We start from the raw sequence: 14,866 nt of genomic DNA, 5'->3' as shown, positions 1-14,866 counted from the left end.
TGTTTAGTGCTTAAATATACCACCAGAGATGTATCTAGGAATCCATTAGAGGGACGGGGAGAGATAGTTGATAAAGTAAAGGAGAAGAAAACAATGCCAAATAGATAACAAGATTAGGAAATTATAATGGAAAAATCTCTAGCAATCTCGTTACGGTTATCTGTCAGTACTTTTTTGCCCGAGCTGTAAAGATAGTCGCCAATTTCTTCGACTTTCCATTTATAAAAAAAGTATGTCAAAATTGATTAAACGAGTGTTAGAGAGAGAAAAAAAGAGAAGAAAATCTAGGAATTTTAGGAGAAAAGAAAATCTTCATCTCTTGCTTTTTGCGGATAATTAATCGCTCGTAGTGAGGAACGAATCCCAAGCTTAAGCTTCCTTCCAGTAAATAGTAAGAAAAAAAAGAATATACTCTTTAAACGATTGAACAATTCCAGGTGAGACTTGAGAATGATCCGACGAGTCGCATGATTGCCAATGCTCTTGGTGAATTTGATGTTGTCAAGTCGTCTATACTTAAGGGAGAGGCAGGCCTTATCGGAGTTGATAAAATGCCTGGTACTCCTGCTCCATCCAGATTCCAAGATGAGGATATTGACACAGCGTTGCCAAGATTCGTACAAACTCCCGAAAAAGCGGTAAGAATACGTATGCTAGTGTCTTTAGTATATCTTTTTATTCGCGAACATTATTGCAAGCCTCTTATACTGATATTTAGCTTCTTCATTAAAAAAAGATTAATGTTTAACGATCATTTCCTCAATTTTTCGTACTACTACTGCTACTACTAACATCTCACCGCAGCACCAAGTCACCTGATACCAAGACAGATACACACGCTCCTCCTCCAGCCCCATCTATTCAAAGCCTCACTCTTTATACCCTCCCAGGATGTTCCCATTTCCTTTAAATCTTTCTTTATGACATCCTCCCACCCCAACGGTGGACGACCTGCTTTCCGTTTAACCATAGACAGCTGGCCGAAAAGGACACTCTTGGGCCATCCGTCATCCGCAGAACTTGCCCTATCCATCTCAACCTTTCTCTGGTTATAGCCCTAGAAAGTAGGATTGAACCACACTTTTCGTACAGCCTGCTGTTTGAAATAAGGTCAGTCAGCCGGGTATCCAGAACAATCCGTACGTAATTTCTCCGGGAAACATCTAACAAAGCTTCCTCTGTTTTTTTTTTTTTTTTTTTTTTTTGGACGCCCACGCTTCAGAACGGTACTTGGTCACTGTCATCACTGTTTCTTCCAATATTCTTATCTTGGTTCACAGACTTGTCTTCCTATTCTTTCAACCTTTTTTAACTGTGAAAAAAAGGTGGCCGGCGTTTACCCTCCCCCCACGCGGAAAATACCCCAAAGCAAACCCCCGGAAAAAAAACTCCCCATGAACCCCCGGAAAATACCCCTCCGGAGAATCCCCCCGCCAGAAAATACCCCTAGAAAATATTCTCCGATGGAAAATCCCCCCTCACAGAAAACAGCCCTCTGGTAAATACCCCAGCCCCCATGGAAAATAAAACTTTCCAAATATGAAAATTTTTTTCCGTAGGGGAAGGAATTTTGGCACTCGTGTATTATATGTCACTCATTCAAGTTCACGCTGTGTAAAACTCGAGAGAGAACTGGTTTCTTCGATAGTTTCTTTCAGCTTAGCGTGATACAAGACAAAGACAAATGACAGAATAGATGGGAAATATATAATTTGGGCTATATGTTTGCACATAGGGGAGGGGGGTGAAGTATTTGGACGGTTTGAAGTCAGAGAATAATTCTTACTTATTAATATGCAGAATAATTGTACTTAACACATTTTGCATGCATACCCTCTATACTTTACCCCACCCCCAATGTGTAAATATATAGCCTAGATTTATTTCTAAAATAAAAATGGAGCTAAGAAAGAAACCAGTTTGTTCTCGAGTTTTACACATCGTAAACTGGAGTGAGCGGCGTATAATACACAAGTACCGGAAATGTCGATGGAGAGAGTCGGATATCTCAGTATTGCTTAAAAACGATCAGAAATTAAATAAAAAAAACAAGTTTTTTTCAACTTAAAGTAAGGAGCAAAATAAAAACTTGAAACAAACAGAAATTATTACGTATATGAAAGGAGTTGCCCATTCCACAAGACATTGCTCTTTACTCTAGAATTTTAACTTCTTGTCCTAATTCTTTAAGAACGATTCTTGAAACACAATGACCGTTTAGTTAGAATAACAAGCTTTGTTTTAAATTCAAAACCTAAAATTACGTCCCCTCTAATTCTTTAAGAACGATTTTTGAAACACAATGGCCGTTTAATTAGAACAAAATGTTGAAACTTAAGAGTAAAGATCAAGGTCTTGTGGAAGGGGCAACTCCTTTCATATATGTAATTATTTCTGTTCATTTCAAGTTTTGTTGTTGCTTTTTACTTCCAAAACAGAGTTTCTTGTCTATGGACTGGAGATCGTCTCCAATGATACAATCCAAATTGGGCCCGCCACAATCTCAACTTTCAGGTCTCTGAGATATCTGGGCCTTCCTGTTGGCACTTCAATTAGATCAACTAGGCAGCTTATAATTGAGTCTTTGAAAAAAAAACTACAAAAATCTTTCGGTCTTCTCGCCAGGGTAAAGGGCCAATTGGATAAGAGAATCCTTGGTCAGCTATATAATGCATTTTTTGCACCACATGTGTTGTTGTTGACACCTATCTGGAAATTTTTCTCTGTAAAAGCCAATCCGTTAAAGCCAATCCGGCTTGTTAAAAAGCCAATCCGGTCGCTATTCTTTTGGTTATTCAAGTATTTTCTTAGTATCCCCATTTGGATTCGTAATAGTTACATTTCACGAGGTATGATGTTTTCGAGATTTGTCAAAAAATGGACGCAACAGAATTGTCGACTTTTCCAGTGGCTTGCCTTTTATCAAGTGCCTAGCATCGCCAGTTGTGAAATCTTATAATGTTTGACCCATGTACTAGAGCAAGAAGAAGACAATGGAAAAAGTGTTGATTCAATAGTATTTATAAGATGTGAAGAAAAGAGCGGTAGTGAGTGGGAAGAGCCGTGTAGGTACCGGCCGTCCTATAGGCCTTAAACTGCTGGAGACAGTCAGCTCAAGTACCCGCACTTCCCACAACACATGATTAAAGTTAAGACATTTCATAAGGAGAACCCGTTGTTAGCTGATTGGAGGATGTTTTTATTTTTATATGGAGATACTTTTGTGGAGTAAAAGGAGTGAATGGACTAATCAGGCAGCTCATATGCCCTTGTCCAAATTTTAGAAACGGAACTAGAAGCTGAATGATTGGTTTAAAATTTGAAAGTTGAGAAACTGCGTTATTTTTGTCTGAGCCCTTTTTCTTTTTCTTTTCATTTTCTTATACTCATCTTTAATGCATTTTGTTGCGCACAGAGGGTAAAAATAAATTATTAAATTTTAAATTTTCGACTGTCCATTCGTTATTTGTGAGCGTCCTTGTAATTGGTTCGTGTCATAGACGTAGCTAGAGGAGGGGTGGGTCAGGGCGGCCAGTGCCCTCAAAGATTTTATGACTATTTCCTTGTGTTTTCTTTCCAATGAATAATGTTTAATGTGGGGTTATTGACCTTTGAACATTTGTTTTTTTTTCAATGAGACAAAAACGGTTTAAACTCTGACAGCTAGTGCTGGCGTGAAAATCAACATGTTGAGCGAGGTACAAAACCCTCTTAAAATCTTTTTTTGCATGACCTGCAATATGAGGCGAAAAATTGTAAATCTTTACAGTACATGATTACCTTTATTTGCAAGTCATTCAATTATTTCTCTGTGTGTTCACTGGTTGTCTCAGCTCATTTTTGTATAATCCTTTTAGTGGTCTGTATTTTTTCAGTGCCATTGTTAATTATTTATGGTTTCTGTCTACCCATTTGACTGACCATACCCATTGATACCCGTCTGACTGACTGTATCCTATGTTACCCGTCTGACTGACCGTAGTTCAAACAGTCAGCTCTAAAAAATGTGGTTTTACCCCGCTTTCTAGAGCCATATTGTAGGGAAGTTGTGATCGTTGGGACACATTCTGCAGATAAGGCTGACAGATTACCAAAGTTCACATTTTTAGGCCAACCATCTAGGGACAAAGGAAGAGCAGGTTGTCCCCGAATTGGATGAATGGAGGTCGTAAGGAAGAATTTAAGGGGAATAGGAAGGAAGGAAATAAGGGAATGGCTTGGTGCTGCAGTAAGTTGTTAGCAGTAGTAGCTGTAGTATTGTTGATTGTTCAAATTTCTCTTAACTATATTCGCTGTTGGATTTTTTTCGGAACATCTTTCATGACGCCAGGTCACTAGATATTTATGGCCGTATGCGCTACTAACCACGTTTTACCTAGGCTTTCCCTCTAGAGAAGTGTTTAAAGAAATTCATTATAAGAGAACTCACATGGAGGTCATTCCATACTGAACAACTGGACACATACAACTGCAGTTGGTGAAATGTTTAAGCTATCTTTAAAGTTTATTCGAAAGTTTTAACCCGGTGTAATTTTGAATATATTCACCTATGTTATCATCGCTTTTGATGAGTTGAGCGCTTTTAGCGCATTAACTCTCACCCTGCCATTTTACCACTGTTGTCAGGAATTTCCGAATATTTGTAGTATCTTTTTTTCTTTAAAAGAAGAAATTAAATTACATATCGGCAAGTTTAAATATTGGAAAAAAAACCGACAAAACGGGGTATTTTTTAATTTGACATTGAAGAAGCAATAGTGAAGCTTGTTTTGGGTAGTCGTTTGCAAAGTTGTCTCAAAACAAAGAAATGAATCTGAAAATGACAAACGTGTCTAAGGCCGGTAAAGGAAACGAAGAGAACAATAAACGAACGAATAGAGATAACGAACGATAAACGAACGAACAATAGAGATAAAGACAAAAAAATAGAGAAATAAAGAAAGAAATAAATAGAAATAATAGAGATAGAGATAAAGAGATAAACGAAGAACAATAAGAGAACGAAGAGAGAAATAAACGAATATTTTGCCCGTATAGGATAAGGAGAAAATATAAAAAAGAAGAAAAGTATAAAAAAACAACTGCATTCTAAAACTAAAATAATATAATTAAAAATAACTACAAAACTAAAAAAGACTTGTCTCAGACGGAGGGAGAATATGACAAAGTAGACAAGGAGTCTCAAAGCGTTATTTAACATATACTGCCCTGCTATTTCTCCCTTTGAGGACAGCTTAGTAAACGGTTTGTGCTAATCATCTCAAGTGTGAAGATGTCAGGTATGACTTTTAAGCTTAATGGTAACTTTATGAAAATCCCGGTGGCACATATACGGTGCTTTATCCTATAAAATAAGCCTCTTTGAATTTCATAGCTTAAGGAACAAGGCCCTTGTGAATATGACGGTGAGATGTCTGGACCATCAACCCCTCTCTTGTTTTTATAAAAGTCCCTGATAAAGAATAGTATACTAGACGAATCGCTAAAATCTAGTCTGTCTGTTATTTCGAAATTCTCGTATTATTTTTGTAATTATTTTACATTTATGGTTACTGGTAACCTTGACATGCAAAGTGAGAACATTCTATCTTTCGTGGTTTTGAATGACTACCCGCTCCTTGTTTTCAGTGGTCAAATCAGCAGTAAAATTGAAACTCATTCTTATTTTCTCAGTATATCTTACCTTAGTTGGTAACTACAATTGATTTTTACTTTAGATTTCTTTAATTTTTTTTTTAGATTTTTCGAATTGTTTTCATTTTGTCCAAAATTAAAACCCATTCATCATTTTTTTCAGAATTTCAACTTAGAATTATTAGTCCATTTAGAACCTTGTAGTACTGTCTTAGAACCGATTCAAGACTGATAGATTAGGGTTTCTTTTAAAAGAAGAGTATCATATATATATAAATATATGTATATATATATATATATATATATATATATATATATATATATATATATATATATATATATATATATATATATATATATATATATATTATGAAATAGCATTCGAAAAATAAATGAGATGCATTTTCATTTCAATGTCATTGGATTGTTAGAAATTGTCTCTTAATAGAAAAATGCGAGGGCTAATGGGCTGAGCTTTTACATTGTACCGTGACATTGATACCCTACCATATTGCCTATATTCAATGCATTCTGTAATGTCAATGGAAAAGAAAGCACAATGGTAATAATAAACTTGTACCTATATTAAAAAATTAATATGAAAAAATACTACTTGAAAAATATTCATTAAGCTTTCTAACTTAGGATCCCCGTGGTGAAACCCCGGGGGTTTGAGTTGTTCTTTTACTTATTTTTTTATTTTTATTTTTCAGCCTTCTGAATTGTTTGCAACTCCCCAGAAAAGACCACCGCCTCGTTATCCTGTTGCATCAAGTCAAAAGATTAGCATTCAACAGCAACCCCCGGTGAGACCAACTCCTGCGAAACCACCACTTCCAACGTCTCGTCAGTTTCAGCCACCTCCGAATGCTCACCCGGTTCGGGGACTGCCGGCAGAAACACCCAGTCGGGATTTAGACGAAATTTTTAGGGTATAGCCTTTCTTGACGGATTTAGACTTTTTCTTTCCTAGTTTTTACTAATGAAAAACTAGAGTGTTAAATCAAAATTTGAGGCTGTTGCAATCTGTAAAAGTGTATTTTCGAAATTTTTGCGCATGTGCTCCGAAATCTTGCGTAGAATGAGTATCTCTCCATCCAGCTGTGATTAGAGTTGAAAATTTTCAGCTTAAATCGAAAAATTTTAATGAAAACTTTGCATTACTTTTGCATTTAATGAAAATTTTTGTTCACGCGGTTCGGGGACTGCCGGCAGAAACACCCAGTTGGGATTTAGACAAAATTTTTGGGGTATAGCCTTTCTTGACGGATTTAGACTTTTTCTGTCCTAGTTTTTGCTAATGAAAAACTAGTGTGTTAAATCAAAATTTGACGCCGTTGCAATCCGTAAAAGTGAATTTTCAAAATTTGCGGGCATGGGCTACGAATTCTTGCGTAGAATAGGTATCTCTACATCCAGCTGTGATTAGAGTTGAAAATTTTCAACTTTAATCGTATGCGATAGTTTGCAACGCTTGCGATGGAATTTTACATAGATAGCGTTGTTTGAGTAACTGGTCCGAAAGTTGCATTGTCACTGCGAATTTGCATTTAGTGTGAACTAAGCATAACCATTTTTGAGCAAGCACACTATCCACAAGATGTCATGCTGAATTTAGTGCAAAATTTGCAGCTTCGATTAAAGTCGAAAATTTAGAAATTTTTAAAAGTAGAATAAAAAATAATAAAAAAGAGAAAAGAAAAAAAGGATAGAAAAAATTTGCAGCTTCGATTAAAGTCGAAGATTTAGAAAAATAGAAAAAAAGCAGAATAAAAAAAGAACAGAATTTTTTTTAGCTTCGATTAAAGTCAAAATTTAGAAAAAATAGAAAAAAAAAGTAGAATAAAAAAAAGAATAGAAAAAAATTGCAACTTGAATTAAAGTCGATAAAATTCAGAAAAAAATTGAAAAAAAGTAGAATAAAAAAAAGAAAAGAAAAAAATAGAATAGAAAAATTTGCTGCTTCGATTAAAGCCGAAAATTTAGAAAAATAGAAAAAAAGTAGAATAAAAAAAGGATAAAAGTCGTGCTGTATTGATTGCTAAAATTGACGGTAAAGGCTTGCTGGAACCTTATGCAAATTGTATAACATTCTTTCGAAAATAAGCTTAAGTCTGTAAATCTAAGGAAGAAATTTTATACCCTCGTAACTAGTTAAAAGCTCAAATGAAAATGTTCCTTTTGAGATACTTATTGACATAATTTCTCGAGACTTTATTCTTAAATCTGCGTTTCTGTGATAGTACAGATGATAAAACCTCAACTAGCAAATACGACTCATGCCTCCCTTCATGACGGGAAGCCTTTGTCAACAGAGAAAAAAACAAGAAACAGATTAAACTGAAATTTAAAAAAAAGGTAAACAAATTTGAAATCAAATTAAAAAATATTCGGGATTTTTGTTATTTATAGTTTTTTTTTCCACTTGTTTTAAAATAGTGCCAAGGCCGTTTCCAGGGGAGGGGGGATTATTGATTTGACCCACCCACCCACCAAAATGTTTGCCCGACTAGTAAAAACGTAACAAAATTGAATATAAAACAAATTTTTGATGTGTTTTTAAGTTTTTTGACACCCCCCCCATTCCAAAAAGAAAGCCTGGATGCAGCCCTGAATAGACTAAAAGCCCGATTTTTAACCATTTATCTCCCTGCAATAAAATAGTTTCGGGCAGCAACCCTTTCAAGCTACGGAGATGCATGGGAAATGATATTAGATACTTGTGTCTGGGAGTTCCGCTGACTTAATTCACCAATTCAGTTGGGAGGCTAACTCTGGATTAACAGGTTAGCAAAAAGTTTGTATCCATTATAATCTTGTCCGCCGGCCAGCTCATTGAGATATATAGTTTTGAGTTTCTTCTGTAAAATTATTTTCTTATTTATTCTTCATTATTCTTCATTTTCTTTCTTTATTTTTTATTCTTCATAATTCTTTATTTTATTCATTATTTTCTTCTGCAAAACTCTGCCGTAACTGAGACTTGGCAAAACATTCCCTTTTTTTTAAACGGTTTGGTCATGCGTAGTAACACAAACATTGACAAAAGAGTTACTTTCGAACTTAGCGAATACATATTATCTAGCGTAAGATAAAAAAAATACATTATGGCATAATTTGAGGAAAATAACGTAAAAAGAATTAAAGACATGCATCAGCAAAATGAATCTGATTGTAAAATACTTAAGTTGTCTGAATTCAGGCGCGTACACATCTATTCGTTTCTTCAAGGAGAGGCTATAAGGTGTAAGAGGGGGGAAGTAATAACTTTAAAAATGAAAACGTCAAGATAAGTTAATTATATAGAAAAATAAAATATTTACAATCTTGTACATGTATTCCATATAATATAATATAATATAATATATATATATATATATATATATATATATATATATATATAACAAAAAAGATATTTACGAATCTTAAGATTTTGAGGAAACGGGCTTTGGTCCAAAGCTGTGCTTGTGTTCATGCTTCCTAAGGTTCATAAGTAAAAAATTGGAGTTTATGTATTTTGTAAATTTGAGCAACAAAACTAACCGAAAGGGCTCAATTATGAGGACAATTTTCTGTTGGAGTTTCGGAGCTTTATCTCCTTTATATAAATATTATAAAACAATATCACACTTATTTGATACTTCATGTCATAGCCTACAAATAGAATGTCTATAAATCACAATAGGCTTATGAATTATAAACTTACAATAGTATAGCCTATTAATTATAACTGGGCCAACCAAATGTTATTAAAGTTTACAAGGAAAAATTTGACCATATGGCGAAAATAAAATGATAACAGAAGGATTATGGTAATAACTATGCCTCCAAACATGGGGATTCTTCTCAGAGACTGGTCTGAGGACCTCTTTGAAAAAGTTCAAAAGTAGTTGCCTAGAAATATACTTTTTTCCGTTTTAGGTTCTCCCTCTCTCCTCTATTGAGAGTAATTACTTCTGACTCCTTTCCCAAGGATTGGACATATATGTACCTATTGTAATATCTGTGCAATTTTGGGGATTTAAAAAACGAACCTAGTAAAGGCTGCTAGATCATTTCTTGATGCTTATATCTAAATATATAAGAGGAAAAGTAAAAGATTGGAGAAGGTGAATGTATAATTAGAGGAGATAAAAAGGAGACGAAAACAAAAGAAAATAGGGCGAGGGAAAAAGAATAAGAAATTTGGAAAAAGATGTAATGTATCACCGGCTAGTAGCATATGCATATTGACAGGAAACTTTGAAATGTCTGCATTATGGCCGTGAACTATGTTCAGTTGTCGACTTATTAGGGGAAAATTGTTTTGTTTATATATAGACTAACTTTATTTTAATATTGAGGGTATTTTTAATCTGGGGATAATAGCCAGCTTTGATATTTTAGGACATGTCGGCTCCCATTCCGATTGCTTCACTGGCCCCTACTCCTGCTCGGTCTGAGCCAACTCCATATTTACAGGAGGCACCTAGGTAAGCATCAAACTGTATCAGTTGTTTCTTTTGTTATTGTAAATATAGACATTGCAGAGATATACACAAATTATGGGTATAAAGAAGAAGAGGGAGTATCGGTGATCATTCTGGGGGGGGGGGGGGTTATCGTTTGGACCAATCTCAAGGATCGTTCAGTTTCTGTCTGCTAGTATGGTAATTTTTTCTACTTCTATTTGTTTTTCCAGTGCCCGTGGGCAGCGGCAGTTTTTACGACCCCTCCCCAACATCACCACAACATAAATCGATCGTATTATTGACAAAAACGCTCAGTTTGGTGCCCTCTCAGAGGCTGCACACGGGGAGAGTAATCCCCCTTGCCCGTATATACGCCACTACACACTGCCCATCCCACCCAAAAATTCAGTTAGGGTGAGGAGGAACCAATGTTAAGTTTCCCATTCTTGCCTCATATTGTGCCAGCTGTCAGACATTGCCTTCCCTGACTATGTCCCCAGGCTTAACATCTAACTTATGAAATACCCTCAACTGGTATATCATCCCAATTTAACATTCTTATATTAGATCCCTTCTTGTTAGCATGTCCATCTCACGTTTTTGGCAGAATGGGGAATTAGCTCGTCTAGTCACCTGATTCTGATTCCGAAAATTCCCAATACTACCCGTTGTAGCTTCCCTCACCATTCATATTTTAGACCTATGAAGACCTCATAATGACACGAAGACTGATATAACAAATAACGCCAACGACCGCAATGCCTTTCTACTAAACGAATAGCAAAAGGTATTACAACGGGAAATTATTTTAAGATAGTGAAATTTAGACGAAACTAAATGAATATTTCTTCTCCATATCTAAGAGCCATCTTCAGTAAAGTAAATAAACCCCATTGAGTACATATGATTCAGCCCTATGAAATCTTAAATGATGTATTGTCAGCAACTTTGGAATCATCTCTTTTGTTTTCTTTCCATCCCACCTTTCTGTTCAATTTAGCTCCGCCCTCTCACGGCTTCATTCCTTATTACCGCTTTCCAGAAGCTTTCAGAGATTCCATAGGATGTAAATAATTTCGTAGCCGGTGCTATGGCCTAGACCTAACTGCTTCAACTGCCAATTTATGGCCTTTGACCCCAGAGTCTTGTGAAGCCCGTATTAGGGTAATTCTATTTCCCTTGGAGGGTAGTCTAACGATTCAATGAATTCTACCTCAGTTTTTTCTTGCTTTTAATATTCTCAAGAGCCGCAAGGGATTCTTGCTGGTCAAGAGTATAGCTTTCCCCTTATATGATTTCCATTCTGAGCTTCTATTCTATTTTAAACATCGTGGACTGGATAACTAGCAAATTCTTCTAGGTGATAACTTGTTATCTTATCATTCAAACTGGGTGCATTCTGGTAAATATAATAGATATTCTTATATTTCAGTCCCTGATTTTTCATGAGTTCGTAAACCATTTGTTAAATGGATTATTTCAATATTTTGGTGAAGCAGGGCTATCTCCTGCTCCTCTTCATTTCTATCCTTTATGACAGTTTGAAATTGCCTTAGAGGCTTTATCAATGGGACTATGTTTTTTTGAACATCTGCACCTCACCACTCATATGCAGTAATAAGTTACTGGTGTCCGCATGGCTTTTGATCTTCCATTTCATGGGTGCTGTCGTAGCTGAGTCTTTTGATCAGGAATCTGCAGCCTGAAATAACTTTTTGTTCCTTCTTCCACTGTTATTTATAGACTGAATCTGAAGCCTTTTATAGGCTAATTTTTTTTTAGCCTATTTGTTCGTTCCCGAATAGTCTGGGAAGAGGTCCTAAAAATTGAAACTTGGGAGGGAATAAAGAAATAAGCTTTGGATCGATTGGGATGGAGGAGTGGACGCAGCTGTGTTGGTATCAGGTGCCTTGATGCTGCTGTGAGTTTTTGGTTGTTGAAGTAGTAGAGGTATATATATATATATATACTTATATACATTATAACGCAATACAAATGCTCAGTAATTTAATACAAAGAAATTTACCTGTAATTCAATGAGTAGGGGGGGGGGGGGGCAGGGATCAAGAGGGTGCATTGATGCTCAGCGGCTATTTTCTTCTTTTAATGATATGTACCTGATTCCTTGTGTAATATCTAATCAAAGCTTATGTTGCAGGAATGCGGTGGAGCATGAACCAGTTGTATCAGATGCGGATGTAGAAATTGATCTCAATCCGAGAAGGGCACTTGGGCTACCGATTCGTCCCTTATCACCGGTCAGGAGTATACGTATACCAAGTCCTGTTAGACCCAGACCGGAATCACCAGACCCAAGGAGATCCTTAGGGCTGAATATCCTACCGCCTCGACCTCTTTCGCCAATTAGAAGCGTGAGGCAGCCAAGTCCTGTTAGGGAGCACGTACGCCATGGGATTGTTCCTTATCAAGAATCTTTACCTAGGGGATCCACAAATACATCAGCTCAGGTAACTTCTTATTTAAATAACTTGGTATTATTTCTATTGTATATTCTTACCAGGGTCGTTACTAGCCAAAATGTTTAGAGGGGGGGGGGGTGGGAGACAAAGATTTTACTGACTGACTGGTCATTTTTATCGAATGTTTTTGTCAAAAATTAGCATAATGTCCGTTTCGAATACAACACGTAAAATTACTGCACGAGTCGGTAAAACCGCTGCATCTACCAACCGAGATTCAGATTTTGGTACACATCATGTCACTATTTTAATGCTGCTTATTTTATCAAATTAAAAATTGTGGCACCGTCTGTGAAATCACGGCAGGAGTCGGTAAAACTGCTGCGTTTACCGACCAAGTTCAAAATTTCAGTAGATGATAATGTCAGTATTTTCGTGGTCTTTATTGAACCGAACAAAGAATTTTAGTGGCGGTAAGCGCCACGATTTTATCTACTTCTTTTTTTAAAGAGGGACCAAAGACATTGCCCCCCCCCCTTCCCCCATACGTGACGGCCCTGTTTCTTACTCCCTTATTTTCTACTTATTATTCTAAATAAGGTAAGTTCTTAAATAGGTAACTTATTATGCTTATATAGTTAACTTATTAATTTAACTCACATAGATAACCATATTAGGTAACGGTATATAGGCTAAATATATAAGGTAAACGGTATAAGATGAATGCATAGTTAACTACATTTAATAAATTCTATATGTAAAGTAACTTCTTATTCTACATTAGATAATATGTTTCCTAAACAGATCTTTGATTTAAAGCTTTGTATACAGTATACCGCTAACAACTCGCTGCAGCACTAAGCCGCCTAAGGAAACACAGCTACGCACGCTCCTCATCCATCCCAAGCTTTTCAGTACCTCAGTCTTTACACAATGCCAAGAAGTTGTCATTTACTCTCCTTGCGATATCCTCGCACACCACTTTACGTGAAATAAACTAAGTTATTTACTTCGTTCAAAAGAATAAGGTTTCGACTCAAATTCTTTCTTTTTACGACTCATTGTGAATAATTTAACTGTCTGTATTAACTATTGATTAACTGCTATACCACTTATAGCTTATGTAATATAAATATTATATTAATATAAATTAATGATTGAAAATAACACTTCCTTATTAAGAGTCTTTATTGAAAGGATTGACTAATAAATCAGCCGAGGTACCTTTTATTAATTCAATCTAGCTAAGCCCTTTTTATAAAATTCTATTTACAAGTACAAATCACATATCATTAAAAAATAATTAGAGTATTGTCTCTAAATTTCTGCCAAGGAAAAAAAGCACTCGTGCCATCTATGACTTTTTGGCAGAATTACTGATTTAACACAGGGCTTCTTAAACTATGAGTCGCGACCCCATTTGGGGTCGCGTAGCAAAATTATGGGGTCGCGAGTGATAAAAATACAATATAACAAAAAAATGTTTTTAACTTGTAAAATTAATGTTATAAAGAAAAATAACAATCATCGTAGATAAAAATATAATAAAATCTTCTGGTTCGGAAAGACTGTTTATACCAGCATTTCTATTCCGATCATTATAATATCTTGTATAAGTTTACAATGAATCAGAAGATGTTATAGAAATTTATAAAAAATGTAGATTTATTTTTGTCAATCTCTTAAAACCGAAATAATCCTTATAAATATTATCAACAAAATTTCTAAGTGTTATTTCGAAGAAACTATATAAAAATTACGTGTTATTTTCATTTAGCCACTGTATGATTGTGAACGAAGTGCATGTTATTCCGAATTAGCCAGTTTAACCCTTGCGCGACCAACAGGACCTTACAGTCCCAGCATGTAAAAATCCTTTGGGCGTTTCTTAGTTGATTGATAGAACCAGAATTGAACGATATGCTTCAGGATGTTGTTAAGGTTATAATTTTTATTAAGAGCCATGCCCTTAACAGTCGCTTATTTTCAAATCTCCGTAAGGATACGGATTCCAACTACACAACTTTGTAATTATACGCAGAAGTAAGATGGTTGTCAAGGGGTCAAAGTTTAAAAAGATTATTGTTATTAAAGGACGAGATCGAAATATTTCTAACTAAACGAAAATGTGAGTTTGCTGCTTTTTTCCAAAATTACTTGTGGCTATCCAAGCTATGTTATTTGTCAGATATTTTTGCGAAGTTAAACGATCTTAACTTGTCTCTCGAAGGAAAAAATTGCGATATATTTTCTTCAAACGGTAAACTTGGAAGTTTTATTAAAAAGATCAGCATTTGGAAAATTAGGGTTGAAAAAAATTCGTTCAAAATGTTTTCCAGTGTCGACAATTTTGTAATTGAG

At 35.5% G+C, this 14,866-nt stretch overlaps 1 protein-coding gene across 1 annotated transcript in view; it reads left to right on the top strand.

Moving 5' to 3' along the window:
• Positions 1–14,866, top strand: part of LOC136024715 (AF4/FMR2 family member lilli-like) — a 120,477-nt gene that overhangs the window by 48,790 nt on the left and 56,821 nt on the right. Inside the window, exons 4-7 of the mRNA XM_065700131.1 lie at positions 438–638; positions 6,348–6,566; positions 10,021–10,106; positions 12,244–12,553. Coding sequence (XP_065556203.1) covers positions 438–638; positions 6,348–6,566; positions 10,021–10,106; positions 12,244–12,553 — 816 coding nt within the window. The remainder of the gene's footprint in view (positions 1–437; positions 639–6,347; positions 6,567–10,020; positions 10,107–12,243; positions 12,554–14,866) is intronic.

Source organism: Artemia franciscana, chromosome 3, assembly GCF_032884065.1.
Source record: "Artemia franciscana chromosome 3, ASM3288406v1, whole genome shotgun sequence".
NCBI classification, from domain to species: Eukaryota; Metazoa; Arthropoda; class Branchiopoda; order Anostraca; family Artemiidae; genus Artemia; species Artemia franciscana.
This window is presented reverse-complemented; position numbering and strand designations above follow the sequence as displayed.